This window comes from Penicillium canariense, assembly GCF_028826845.1.
Source record: "Penicillium canariense strain IBT 26290 chromosome Unknown utg000001l_segment0_segment0, whole genome shotgun sequence".
In the NCBI taxonomy this organism is placed as follows: Eukaryota; Fungi; Ascomycota; class Eurotiomycetes; order Eurotiales; family Aspergillaceae; genus Penicillium; species Penicillium canariense.
The window spans coordinates 4659382-4674501 of record NW_026622728.1 but is presented as its reverse complement, the minus strand read 5'-3'; the positions used below and the strand labels follow the sequence as shown (position 1 = coordinate 4674501).

The window sequence follows — 15120 nt, the reverse complement described above, 5'->3', positions numbered from 1 at the left end:
CCTAGCTAAACTATCCGGTATTAGTCGGCCGTAGGCTAGTCTTAAATTTATAGGTTTCGAAAGTGGATAAGTTCAAACTTCTCTGGTACAAATTTAGCCGCGTATCGCTCCGCCCAGACGTTAGCTTTATTTAGCGCTCCCTCTAATAGTTACACATTCCGGTAGTAGGATTCAGAGACCGCGATAGTAGCCACATCGTCGACCTATCCGATTCCGCGCACACAGTCATCGTAGCTCGTTCCCTTTATACAGGTAAGGATAAGGGGTATATTAAAAATTAGGAAGATAATAGGTAACAATAGTAATCCCTAGGGGATTCCTGTCGGGGTAAGGAAGATCTCTAAGATATAGCCTGTCGGAAGCCTAATACGTATCGAGCGGCTAGTTAGGAAGGACTGCAGCTACGCAGCGAAATAGCCTAGGCCTAGCCTACGTAGGTTATAGATTAGCCGTCGATGTAAGACGTTATCGTATGCGCCGGCGACGTCTAAAAATAGGGCAGAGACCACTCGGTCGTGTCCCCAAGCTATATATATTATATCGAGGATTATTTAGATTATATAATCGACACTAATACCTTTCCTTCTACCTAGGTGCGTTCTTGGTAGAAGCTAGTGTTCCTCCACTGCCTATATAATACGTATAGCTATAACCGATTCTAATATTTTACCGAGGGTGTTGAGTAAGGCTATCGGACGCTAGGACTTTAGTTTGCGGAAGTCCCTTAGTCCTCCTTTTGGTAACGTAACGGTAATCGAGTGCTAGAAGTAGCGGGGATTATAGCCCGTTCGTATATATACGTCGAAGATTGCTGTTAAAATAGCTATAAAGTTATAGCTATTATCCGCTAAGATCTTCTATATATAGTTCGGGATTGCATCTTCGCCGGGCGCTTTATCTAGTGGTGCTCGCTTAATAGCGTCTTTGATTTCCTGCTAGGTGATTGCGGGGAAGTCTAGCTGCTTCGGTAAGTGTACGTTAGCGATATTAGAGAGGTTAGCCTCCGGTGGCTGTAGAAAGAACGCCTAGCGGAGGGTCTCTGCTTTCTGCTAGTTCGTCTCTGCCGTCTCGTTAAGTGTTAGGACGTTACGGTAGGCCGGCTGGTTACGTATGTGCGCCTATTTAGAGACCTTCTAGAGACCGCGGGGACTATCTTCTACTATCTATCTTACCTAGCCGCGGAAGCCGTTTCTTAGAGCCCTATTGATTATCTTCCCTTTCTTATTCTTTAGTTCTTTATATTCGTTCCAGTCCTCCTCCGTTGCGCTATCCCTCTTACATCGACGGAACGCGTAGCGTGTCTCCTTAATAGCCTCGGTGCACTTAGGGGTCTACTCGGGCTAAGACTATTCGGATAGTGTAGCGAAGGGTGTAGACGCCTAGATACCTTGTTAGACGATATATATAAGGTAGTCGGTAGCGTCGTCGATCTGTTACGGGGTTTAGAGGCTGTTACTGTTACTGCTGATTTAATATAGGTTTAGTTCGATAAATTTCAGAAACTTCTCTACGTCTATCGCCTTCTAGTTCCTCCGTAGGTTTTCCTCGGCTAGGATAGGCGAGATGTCCGTTATAGTGTATATAGGGAGGTAATCCGAGTCGGTATATATTTTCTCCGTTACTATATAGCTTACTAGGCGTATACGTAGGTTAGCCGTAGCTAAAACTAAGTCGATGGTCGTTACTAAGTCCTTATCGCGCCTAGTAATTATACCCGGGGGTAGCTACGGATCTAATACGGCGACGGCTATTAGGTCGAGTAGCTTATCGGCTTTAGGCTCTAGCTATTAGACCCTGTTGCCTTTCTATACCGGGTAGTATAGGTTATAGTTATCTATGATTAGGTAAGAGACGCCCTTCTAACGTTCTCTAGCTAACGGTATAAGTTCTTTTAATAGATCTAAGGCTCCCTAGCTGTCCCTCTTATTATATAGATTAAATAGCCGAAGCTCTTCGCCGTCGACTAGCGTTATCCGGAGCTCCTATAGGTTACGGGAGTAGATAATATAGGTATACTCGCCTAGTTTCTTTAATATAAATATATAGATATATATACGAGCTGCTTCGACGGGTAGGCTCGGGTCTATCGGGGGTCGGAGGAGGTTATAGGTATATTAGTAAGGCCGGTAAGTGTTGTCTTTAAATTCTGACTTCTACGGCTCTTAGATAGCGATAATATCTGCTAAGAGAACCTCCGGGTCTCTTAGAAACTAAGCTATTACCTTATCTTTCTATCGGTTTACGTTATATTAGTATATTTTAAGTTCTCTTAGTATATATTATTACTAATTATACTGATTTATTAATATTTAGACGGGGCTAGTTTCTTTAGGGTTTTCTGCGCTCCTAGCTTTTTCTTTTAGCGGTTTTTACTGTATAGCTTCTTCCGTTTCTTACTACTTATCTCTAGTAGCGAGCTAGGTCGATCCGGTAGCGATAGTACCGATAGTAGCGATAACGGTTAGAACTCCTAGTTAGATAGCTATTCCGGTAGGGAAGAGAGGGAGGATATCGACGGTTTGTTAGTATTATATAGTACTAACTAGCTTTTAGGTTCTTATATATCGCCCTCGGCTTCGGACGTTAATTCTGCCCTTCGCCGGTTTACGTCCTCGATTAGTTTCGATATCCTTACTAATCTTCTACTGCTCGAGTCTCTTGACTAGGAGTCCCTAGACTATTTTCCTTTGCTAGTTAATTATGATTTCCTTTCCTCTACGGTCTTTATACGGGTAATACGTACCTTAGCGGTTCGCTCTCTGGCTGCTTCGGATTTAGATAATACGGGAGGGAAGGTTCGGTAAAAGACTAGTTAGTGCCGTATAACGCTGTCGCTCGGCCCGAATTAGTAATTATTAAGTAATTTAAGCGAGATTAAGGGGATTATAGGGCGAATCTGTGAGGGTTTAGGTATAAGTTCCTCTCTAGGTTCTTCCTCTCTAGTCTCTTCCTTTTTAGCCTCCTCTGCTCTAGCCTCGCCTACTCTAGCCTTTTCTGCCTCTATATCGGTCGAGTTTGATATAGTATAGGCTTCCGTAGCCTCTTCTATTCCTGCCTCCGTTGAATTTAGCTCGGGGTAGGCTTATATAGGTTTAGAGGTAGGTTCTTCCTCGGCCTTATCTACCCTAGTATCTATCGAATCTAACGGTTTTTGTCTTTATTCTATACTATTATTTACTAGAGCCGTTATCGACTTAGTATTAGTAGCTGTTACTAGCTTACTAGCTATCTTAGTTTTATTCTTTATAGTCTTAGTAGTTTTAGTAGCCGCTGCCTTAGTAACCGGCGTAGCTACGTTTTAGGTAGATCGAGATAGGATAGGACCGGTATCCTACGAGCTTTTATTATTAGGCTATACGGCTAGTATATCGCTATTTATACCGCTAAGCTCTTTACTAGATAAGCTTTAGGGGGTTCCCTATAAGCTAACGGAGGAGGGCTGTAGGTTCGCCGGTAGCTATCGGATGCTAAACGGTATAGGGACTAGATAAAATCTTCCCCGGTATTTAGCTTGCTTATTTATCCGCTCGACCTCCTAGATATAAAGCTGATAGTCCTAATTCTATATAGCGTATACGCCTTTATAGTTAGTATATTTATATTTTTCGCGTATATCCTTCGAAGGGTAATCCCGAGACTAATAGCCCTCTGTGTAGTATATATATCTAATAGGTTAGGAATAGGCGGTTCCTATATATCTAAACTTTTAATAGTTAAAGCACTAGCGTAGCCGAGACTCTCGATTATATAAGACCGCTATTAGGTTATTATAGTCCTAGAGGACTCCGTAGCTAATAGCCGTATTTATAGGGACCGGTAAGGTAAACTCGAGGACGAGAGAGCCGCTCTTACCTAATAGGGTCTTAAGCTAGTAGATCTTAGCGATCTCCGTATCTCCCTAGAACTAAATATTCTCCGCTAGTAAATCCTTAATTACCTCCTTCTATAGTAGGTCCTCCGACGCCCGGTTAATTCTTAAAGAGCGTACGTTAACGTCGTGAACTACTACTCCCTACGTTAGTAGGTAGACGAAGGTAGTCTTACAGAGCCTTTTGGTCTACTTGTTACGGTAAATCCGTAGGATCTCTGCCTCTTTCGCGTCGCGTACGGTGAACCGGATATCCCCCTATTTAAGCTATCGGGACGCTAGGATTATTACCTAGGCGAGGGCGGGTGTCGGATCGCGAGGGGACTGTACGGCTTTAGCCCTGGCCTAGTTAGTACGCTTGGTAAGCTCTGCTGGCGTTAGACGGCGGAAGACGCCTACTTATACCCGATCTCCAAGGCACACTACAACCTCTCGGTTACGTACGACGTCCGAAGCTCGTGCGGGCGCAGAATCGGACGAGTTAGGGGAGGAGGACTGGTAGTGTACGGGCGTAGGCGCTCTTCTGGCCTATTTAGCGAAGGATCTGACGGTCTGCTTCGCTGGCGGTTCCACTGCCGTCTTGATATCCTGCATATCCTTACGGATGGCTGCGAGTTCAGCCTGCCAGTCCGTCTGCAACGGTGTCAATAGGAGGTCCTTGGTGAGCGCCTCCACTTTTATATATGGCGGGTATGCTTTTTGTTTGCAAAATTTATATAAACTTTAGGTAGACAAACAAAATTTACCGTTTTGGAAGTTGGTGTTATTTTTGTCACCCCACAGTCCACAGCTGCAGACCTGGTTGGCGTGACCACCCAATCGCGCAAATTCGGCCTAGCACTAGGCGCCGATGTTCATTCAAACACACTTTAGGGAGGAGGAAGGCGGCATTTTCTGGTAAAAACAGCGTTGGTAAACTGAGCCAAATCAAGCGGCGTGACTGACAATTGATGTTGTCTCCGGCGATCTTTTGGATGTTGCAGATTGCCCCAGCCGTAGTAGGCAATTCGTCAGCACACACGGAGCAGCCTGATGACGGGCTTCGAGCAAGAACAGCCGCCATATGACAGTGAGCCAAACCCGTCTCTGCCTTTGCCTTTGCCTTTGCCTTTGCCTTGTCTGCGGCTGCTTCTTGATTGTGAGCATGCCGCAAACAAATTGTGAGTGCCCAGCGTGGCTGTAGAAAAGCCTCCAACATCCCTCCGCAACGGAGGCCGCTGCCTGCCGCTAGCCCACAAGACCAGCAGAGCCACATCCCCTGCCTGCATCGCCAAGCGTAGTTTCCGTTAGCGCCTGTCAAGGACAATGCCTACGCTACAACAGGCAATGTCTCTCCTCTCTCGTAATTAACCTTGAGAATTCCTCCTCCCCTCGAGCAATGACGCCCTCGGTAAGAGGTTGTCCTAGTGGCATTTTAGTTAAGCACGGCTCAAATGGATGGGACATCTGCCATGAGAGCCTTGTTAGCTTTACCACTACATAGCATACCAGCCATGATTCCACTTGGTAGCCGGTCCTGGCAGACAGGTCTTCCCTGGCAGCAACGAACACCCCAATGGCAACCCCTGTTCCACGCACGCCAGGCAGCACTGTGGTCTCCGACAACAGAACAGGGGATCGGCCACGGTGCCCATCTGCATTGGGGAAGGAAGGGTAAGGTGAAACAGTGATATTCGAGAAATCGGCGGTTAACAGTTCAGGGAGCCATAAATAGCATTAAAACTTCCTGCAGCCGTGATGGTAGATTGTATTAGCCTTGCTGAGTTTTAGAGCGCTAAGTGACGATTCTTGATTGCCGGACCAGGTCTGAAGATCTTAATGACGTCGGTGGCAAGGACATTTTTTCAAACACAGGCACATATGATCAGTACATTAGCACCCTGGATATCTTATCCCAGTTGCTTTGTAGGGCTAGGACATTGTATATGATTGTATCTTAACATTTTCGGCGCGCAGGATGTGAGGCGTTTGTGTTTCCCCAAAGATGAATCGACAGAGACTGTCACGATATCGAACCGAGCTGTTTGTCGAACCGAGCCGTTTGCCGTAGCGAACGGTTTGCGGCATCGATATCGAATCGGGCTGTTTACGACGGGAGTGCGTTTACGATAGATTCATCCGTAGAGGAGTATTTAGACGACCGCTAGGAGGGCCCTTCCTCTTCTTCTTTTCCTCTCTAGCTTTAGTATCTCGAATACACGCGCCGCTATCGTCTTTTCTACGATGGTGATTGGCTTCCATTGACAGAGACTTGAACCTGCACAAGTAGGCGGTGGCATGGTGTTTCAAAACGCCACATGTCCAACTGCGAGCTTGAACCTCTGAGACATTAACCTTTCATGGCCATTGCCTTCAACAGCGACCGCTCTCTAATGCACAAGTTAATGCAGAGCAGTCAATAACCGCAACAGCTCGTCTACGCTTCAAAACTCATTAATCGCTGCCAAATGTGCTTCTTAGGCTACGTTCATGTTTGGCGGTGGGATGCTGACAGTAAGGTGGGAGAGATCGATTAGCGGCTCCTAATACACGAGGCCCAGGGTGGTAGTGCTGTAAGGTACATCGAGCAGAAGTACCCAGGAAAGGGAAACTCCTCGGGACAGAGGCTTTTTCGGGCTGGGGGGGGGGGGGAAGGGTTTATCGAAGAATTCAGTTAGCCAAAAACATCCTCACACCAAATTTGCTGTAGCCTGGTGCTGGCCACAACAGGACGATACTTCGGCGCGGGTACCTTCTGTGGCGTAAACCCCTATCAGCACCAGATTCAGAGGTTCATGGTTAGGTACGAATTGGCTAGGACGAAAAACACCGTTGTGGCAAGTGCGCAGCTACAACGAGATCCAATAGCAACGGGCAATGGATAGAAGTAGAAAATCGACTTATTGCCTTTTAGTTTATTATACCTAAGCTCAAAATATCCATTCCAAAGCTAGATGCCCGTCTACAGCGGTACGGATGAGCGCATTTTCGTCCCTTGCAGTGCCCTGCACCAGCAGGCCGTGGCGGGTGATTTGGTGGGGAGACGAGACTCTGTAAGACTTACCTTACTGGGTACAGAAAGGCCTGGTACCTGTATTGGCATGTCAATCACTACAATGGAAGTACTCGGGGACAAATCTAGCAGTGTCATGCATGAAACGGTCTCCCGATCGAACCGTTTACAGCAGATGGCGGTGGGCCGAGTCACTCTGAATTGAGCCACGCCTCAACCAACGACCACAGGCTGCGTTGAGATATGGGACAGGGTGGATCATGCGCCGACTCACAATGCCACGCGGTGTCTGGCATGATGAATTATTAATACAGGAGCAAATGAATGGGACATGGCGCTGACATAACAGGGACCAGTAAAACCAGCAAAAGAAAACAATTGAGAGCTGACAAATAAAGCATAGCTGCTGGCATATCTGCTGGAGCTGTGGGCTAGTTTCCTGGTTACAGCATAGAAGTCTGTACGCTGCTTGCTAGGCAGATTGAATAGAGCAAGCTGCCTGGAACGAAAGAGTCGGGGGGTCAAGGGTATTTCGAAGAATCGAGGACACCATCAAATCTGGGGGTGTTGGAGGCAGCCTCTACCCTAGCATAGCTTCTCCCCACCAGCTGCTCCACCATCAGTACAGATATAATCAGTGACTTGGCTGGAAAACCCAGTATCATCCAGTTCAGTCATGAAGGATGATGGCCTAACAAAATTACCACAGCCTGGTATTTAGCGTCTTCGCTACCGGCTGAACCTAGCATAACCATCAGAAAGGGTAATGCCCTGAACTGGGTGGTTCCACCGCGCATCCTCCTGGTGGCCACTCACAATGCTTGCATCGTTAGTGTCCTGCAACTCTACTCCGGCCCGACTCAATATCGCAGTGGATAACGAAGCTGCGCCGCCTTCTGGGTAAGTTAACTGCTGACCTCTCGAAAAAAAAATGGTAATATTTTTGTGACGGATGAATGGATGGATTGTGAGGCATGCAGCCGGCGTTCTACGTAATGGACGGGCTGGTGGTATGCAACCGATATGGCCGCCGCCCATTGTTTGGCGTTGATTTGATTTGATTTGATTTGATTTAATTATTTACATCGGTTGGCGCCCTAGAGTAGGCTTTTGGACGTGCTAACGAGCTTTCTACGGATAAATATGCAGTCGTACCCGCTAAGTAGGCCCCCAATAGAACGTGCGCCGCGCCCATATTCTCACTAGTTGCCCCTGGAATACTCTCCTTGCCATTATCCTCTAACTATAGCAGTTTCGCGCCCAGTAGTATATGTCTATCTGAATCAATACCCATTAACGGGATTATAATAATGCTAGCGTTCTACGCCCATAGTTACCGCCGTGGATATATTATACCAGCAACTTTTATCTCCTAGTCTTTCTACGGGGACTAGCGGGAGCCCTGCTATTAATAGCATATATCACCAAAAATAAAGGAAAGAGGAATTATTTAATAAGTAGTGTCTACTACTCGGGCTAGGTACTATATAGAGTGCGTGTCAGGGTTCGGGTCCGGTAGCAGATGTATTAGGAGTCAGCGCGGCAGGCAGGCTAGGCTAATCGGCTATGTACGGTACATTGACAAGACGTAGCTCAAGGAGCTACATACAGCGGAGCTTCGTGGTGTAGTTCTAGTGAAGCAGCTTAGTAACTATTACGGCCTGAATCATCAGGCTTCAGCATTTAGGCCCAAAAACGACTACCCTCGGTGGCGCCTCGGTGGTGCCGGGGTCTGCACCGTGATAGTGCGCTAGGCTTATATGCCCTATATAGTACTATATATACTTATTAATCTTTGAATAGTAGAAGTTAGTAATATATATATATACCTTATAGGATCTACTAAGGAATTTCCCTATTGCCGTCTCTAGGTTAGGGTTTAGCCGAACCTAGAGATAGCTAGGGATTTTCCTAGGTTAATAACGTGGGAGTAGACGAAAATGATAGATATGTTCCTCTCTTATCTCCGTGTCGCTGTTAGGGGCTATGATTATTCCCGATAAGGCTTGTTATGGTAGACTCGGTGAGAGCGTGCTATATAGTTAGCTAGGCTAGCGTAGGTGATTTATAGGCTTAGGTTTAGCTAAACACTAGAGCGGTATAGTTACTGCTAGATTGAGTCTCGTATTAATTAGGCTTGACTAGCATTTTCCCCTGATATTATTGACTTCGTTCTGTTTGGTAGCGGCACGCTCTAACGTTATTATCTCGAATATGGTGGCCATGTCTAGCACTTCTTTGATCTTACTTATTACGCTGACTTAGGCCTAGACTGGTTACGGTAATATCCTAAGGAGGATGCTATCACTAATCGAATGTTATCATAGCTGGCTTATCTATGTCTCTAGTAGATATAGTTAGACATTTTACAGACTATCTAGCGAGAGATCTAACCAGATGCTCGCTTAGCGATTCTAGACGACTAAGTCTAATTCTGCCGTTAGGGTCTTTCGGGTATCTTAAACAGGGATATAACTATAGTAACAGGCCGGCGGACTAGTTTCAAGAACCCTTATTAAGCATTTCGAGCTTTATTTAGCTCTGATGATGGTCGATAACGAATTAACTAGGATAATAAACTATTCCGCACGCTTTATTAACGAATTTATGCCGCCCTGTAACAGTTTCCGGTTGAGCGGAGGTTGCCACATGTATTTACAAGCTAACTTAGGCGCTACCTTTGTTCGTATCACTAGGTACTTCTGTATCCTTCGTCATATAGGTTAACACAGAAAACCAAAAACGGTGACTACCGGTGGTATTCCATTAACCTCCAAGCTAGCTCTAATAGCAATTCAAAATATGTCACAGTCGATGATTGGTACTAGGTAGGAAATCGATAGCAGCTAGGCTATCTGATACGCTTTCCTTAGTACCTTGACTGGAGCAAGTATTAATGGTAGTTATAGATTGTCAGTCATCGTGGTTAGCCGCTAACGTATATGCCATAAGAATTCTAACACGACTATAGAAGTCCCGCTTATCATCCATCAGACCTCCTAGATAGGGACTCGTGGCTAATGAAGCCTGTTTTGTTGAAACCTGGACCGTCGGAAAGCTCCCCGCCGCAAGGCTGTCCTTTTGTATCTCAGTGCCGTGCTCTCTCCCACACCAACTCTCTCTTTACCGCTCTGCTCCAAGGTGATACCGGCGCACCCATCAGTAATCTTATATTGGGAATCTGATTTATTTTCTTCATCGTTTCAACCTTGTTCCGACCATGCCTCCAAGCACAGAGCCAACAGACGCCGCCACCAGCGGGGGCCGCGACGAAACTTCAACCCCCAAGGCACGGCCAGAGGCTACACCAGCCAACCCCGCGGTCGCGGACGCAAACGCGGACAGGGAAAGACGACGGGAGAGAAAGAGACAAGCGAGACGGAGGAGAGAAGAAGCAGGCTACATATTGGAGGATCTGCGATCTGGAGAGCGAATACTCTACCTGCAAGAGGTGCCGCGGGTCAAAGCCAGCCACTGCAGAGCGTGGGACTGCGCGATTACGAGACTCGCTCGCTCGCCGATTATCCGATCCCAGTATCGCTTTGCGCTGAAGAGTAGCCGGAATATGTATTATGGGGAAGGTATTGTGTATCGCCTTTTCTTATTCCCTATCCCTGAGCACGGTTCCTATTCTCAACCAACTGTGGGCTGACTGGCTGACTGACAATTTCTTCCCCAGAACTCATCGAGTACTACCACATTACCTGCATCGAGCGCCTCATCCCTAATCTCGCTGAGCTCGTCGTAAACGGGCATCTAAAACTAGACGGCTGGGTATCCGCGCCTCTAGGTTCCTCTATCTCCATCGAATCCTCCACCCAGGCTATCACAGACTGGTTCGAACATGGCGGACGCACGTTTGATATACAGTGTTACGAGAGGTTCAAGGCGGACCACAAGGAGTGGACCGGTGAAATCAGTTTTCGTAATATCGAGCATCAGCTAGGGCATGAAGACGGAAGATCTCGAGTTGACTGCTATTACTGTGAGGGAGGGCCGGCAGAGCCCAGGGAGCCCGTGAGGAGTGATTATTTCCCTACCGAGCCGGCGGCTATCTCGCTGAGTCGGTTGTTGGCGGTTGTCAGCGACGAGCCGCATATCGATGCGTGGTGGTGCTGGGGACGGGCGAAGAAAGGTTCGGAGACGAAAAGGAATGCAGGAGTCCCACAGGAGGCTTCGCAGTGAGACTGTTCACCTGCCAGAACACGAAAGAGGTGGGGACTGGGGAGCACAAAATAAATTGAGAATATACACTGAATTTTAAGTTTGCTGGAAATGCTCGCTAAATATAAACAAAACGTGTAACCTAAGGTCGATATCCCCACCGTTACAACTCCTCTTCCTCTTCCTCTATGACTGGCCCGGCGGTTCCAACATTCTCGAGCAATTGTGTCACCGAGGACACCAGGTTCCGCGTCACCGCGAGGCCCCTTCCCAAACCCATAAGGACCGTGAAACTTCCATCGTCGATCGCCGCGCGGACACACTGGTCCACAGCAACTTTCCGTAGTGAACGATCATAGAAATGGACCTCCTGCTCCGGGTCTCGGGCATACCGCTCTACGATGGCCTGTGCCTCAACTGGATGATCGGAATCCACAGACACCACGTCCCTCATCATCTATTCCCCTCGCTGGTAAGCGCGAAAGGTGATTGTGACTCGCCGTCCTGGTGACGAACCGCTAGCAGGACCTCGATTGATACTACCAACCACACCTGTGCTGACGGGGTTTGTTATGTCCCGCTGAGTGGCATCGAGCGGTGTGACTTCTCCCTGCACGCGAGCCTCGACATTGACCGCTCGTCGCCGGGAGGACAAACCGGCTCGTGACGCCTTGGGCGATTCCCCCGGCTGAGCCTGCTTTGGCTTGGCTACCTTGGATGGTTTCGCGACCTTCTGGTGGGGCCGGACAGCGACCGCAGGAGGACGGTCTTCATGTTTATTATCTGGTAGACCAAGACAATATTTTGGCTTTGAATTCTTCCTATACAGTAAGTAAAGGGAGCTGTGGAGGGAGCCAGAGTGGATTCCGTGTCGATGTGGACATCCAGCCATCCAGAGGCCTACCAAAGCCTTGAAGCTGAGAGATCCCTTGAATATTATCACATCGGAAGAAATCACAAACCGAATAAATTCCCTCAGTAGAGAGACAGCGTGGGGGTTTTATGGAGGCAACATCGCGATCCAAACGCTCCAAATGGGCTGCATGTCACGGAAAAGACCTGAGGTCGCCATAGCGGCTGGCGATATCCACGTGACCTTTGACCCATCTTCCTCCGTAATGGCCGCTCCCGCCACCTCCTGCGCTTCGACCTCTCCACTCCGACCCACTCTCCCCCGTCAGCAATTGATGGGAGGTACCGCACAGCGCGACTCCAAGATCGTCCTCCCTCCTCAAGCTGGCATCAAAAAAAGCACCGTCAAACCACGCGCAAAGAAAGCATGGGATCGTCCCCTGTTTGCCTTTGCCAGCCCTAGGGCTACCTCCACCATAAGCGCCAATGTTTCTGATATACTCGCGGAGCCTTAACCGGCTATACTAATAATCGCTAGGAGCGATAGCTCGCGAACTTATATAGTAAAAAGATTAAGACCTAGTAAGTCTACTAGGATTAGATCTTATATAAGTTTTCGGAGTATCTTAGTAATATAAAGAAGTAAGACTATTTTATATTATATAAATAGGGCCGAAAGACTTTTATATAGTATACTACCGAACTCTAGTAGGCTATATCTAAGTATAATCCTAAGATATAGGAGGATATTATTATCTAATACCTCTAAATAGATATAAATACTAATTTATAGAAGAAATAGGCAGAAGAATATAACCCTCTAACCGATCTATAGGGCGTTATTAACTATTTTATTAATTTTAAGCGAGGGTTAATAATCGTAAACTATATTAGCAGAATAACTACTAGCGACGAGCGTAACCTAGATAAGATAGATCTAAACGTAGTATAATCCTAGTAGAAAGATAAGAAAGGTGTTATGCGGTGCCGACTGGTCACTGTGAGTTGGAGCGTCCGGGTTATACTTGCCTAGTTCTAACTGCGGATTCCAAGAGTATCTCGTAACCGTACCGTTGCTATGCTTAGCCTTACGTTAGGTTCGGGTCCTATTAAGTATCTTGCAGAACGTGCTAGAGGTGCGCACTAAGTAGGTTAGTTACTAAGTGTTGCTACGAAGTGAGCTCCCCTACTTATAGATTAGGTTATCTTAAAGGTAAACTATAAAGTAGAGTACTAAAGGTAGTAACTAAGTAATAATATATAATTAATCGCGAAGAACTAAATATATAATACTAAATAAGTATCTTTATATATCTAGTCCTTTATAATAGTATAGGTAGTAAATAGTAGAGTAGTAAATAAGTCTTAGTACGATCTACCTATATACTAATCTACCTTTTTACTACTAAAGATTATATATAGTTTTACTAGTACCTAGTACTTAGGACGTAATCTAAGTATAGGTAAAATAGTAGCCGTTTCCTATATTATACTAACTACCTTATTATATAAGTAGGTATTATCCGTAGTAGTTAACTATAGGCCGTTTCTAGTTCTCTTTCCGGAATATCTTAGGGCCTTCCGGGATATATCTAAGTATACCGAAACGTACGTAATAATATTACTCTTTAGCGTCCGTAGACGATTAGTTTACGGTTACTCTTTAAATAACTACAGTCCCTACACCTCTTAAGGTCCGTAATATTATCCCCTCCTTTCTAGTCCTTTATCCTTAAAGGATTTCTTTTTAAACGTTAGTGCCCTTTTAGGTAGATATAGTATTTTTCTATTTTTTCTTCTTACCCTATTATATCTATTTATTATACCTAAACGTAAGGCTAACTCTATTCTTAAAGGTATTCCTAAACTTCCTATTCTACGCGATTAGGTCGCTAGTTATATTTATTAAGCTAAATATATTATTATAAATAGCTTTATCGTATCTATTCCTTACGATTATTATCGGGAATCTAGTAAAAAGTATATAATAGATCGGAGTTATCGATATTCTAAGTATATTTCTTATACTTACGCTAGTCGGGCGTATAAGCGAGAGTTTTATACTAGTTAGGAATAGGATTTATTACGTTACGCTAAAGATAAACTTTCCTCCGATATCGAAAAGAATAAAAGTAAACTCGATTTATTAGAACCTAAGTTAAGCGATTTATAGTCTTATCTCGTAGAGCTATATTAATAATTATTAAATAAATAAAAATAGTATTAGGAAGCTATATCTTAATAGTATCGTTTACGAAAATAAATAGCCTTCCTTAAGTAAAAAGGTTTTAAAATATTAGAATATAATACTAAATTATTAAGAATTCTTAATAAAAAGACGTCGTCCCTAGAGTAGGCTATTTCTTCTACCCTTAAAGTTTAGTAGTTAGCGTCTACTACTAAGAATCCGAATTTTAATTAGATATTTTAGGAGATTACTTAGTTATCTTTATCCTTCTAGGATAGTTTAGATATTTCTAGGCTAGGTAGCTCCCCCTCCGCTAATAGAACTATTAAACTAGCTAGTAGTAGCCTATTAGGTTCTCGATAGATTCCTATATATTTTCTAAGGTATTATATCTTTACTATTTTACGAGGTAGTAAGGTTTCCTGTTAACTTTATCTATTACTAGGATTTCCTTAATCTTATATTTATTCTTCGTTTCTTCCTCGATTTCTATATTAGTAGCGACTTCGGCGTTTCTAGGTACTTTTTCTAATAATAAGATATAAAATATTATATAGATACGTTATATACTTTCTAGTAGCTTTAGTCGATAATTAAGTAGTCCTATTTTTTCTATAATTTCGAATAGTCCTAATTTAAGATAATTAAGTTTCGTACTAGGTCGTCTAGTACGAATATTACGTCGTAGGAGATAAACTTTCTCTCCCTCTTAAAAGTCTAGCGCCTCCTAGCGTAACTAATCGTAGTAGAATTTTATATATATATTAAGAAACTTAATATCTCTAGATAGTTAAAGGTATAATTACTTTATTCCTATTACTAATAGGTATAATAATTCCGTAATTAGTTATTTACCGATAGGTTCTCCGATAATCGTAGAATTAAGCCTATAATTTATAAAGAATAGTGTTTCCTTAGTCGTTAAGTATATAGTATTATTATACGTAAATTACGTTATTAGTAATAATCCTATCTAATTATTTTATTAGTAGTTTATATAATACTATAGGTATTATTCTAGGGTCTAGTTAACTCGTTCTGTTTACCTATTAGTTT

The 15120-nt window shown here is 44.6% G+C and overlaps 2 protein-coding genes across 2 annotated transcripts; one reads left to right on the top strand and one right to left on the bottom strand.

Moving 5' to 3' along the window:
• Positions 1 to 10080: 10080 nt before the first annotated feature.
• Positions 10081 to 11045, top strand: N7482_001571 (uncharacterized protein; the record flags this gene model as incomplete). Its single annotated transcript, XM_056683696.1, has 2 exons — positions 10081 to 10441; positions 10540 to 11045. 2 exons carry the CDS (start codon positions 10081 to 10083, stop codon positions 11043 to 11045), a joined length of 867 nt encoding a protein of 288 aa, XP_056547302.1.
• Positions 11046 to 11187: 142 nt separating this feature from the next.
• Positions 11188 to 11916, bottom strand: N7482_001570 (uncharacterized protein; the record flags this gene model as incomplete). Its single annotated transcript, XM_056683695.1, has 2 exons — positions 11188 to 11441; positions 11541 to 11916. 2 exons carry the CDS (start codon positions 11914 to 11916, stop codon positions 11188 to 11190), a joined length of 630 nt encoding a protein of 209 aa, XP_056547301.1.
• Positions 11917 to 15120: the final 3204 nt, after the last annotated feature.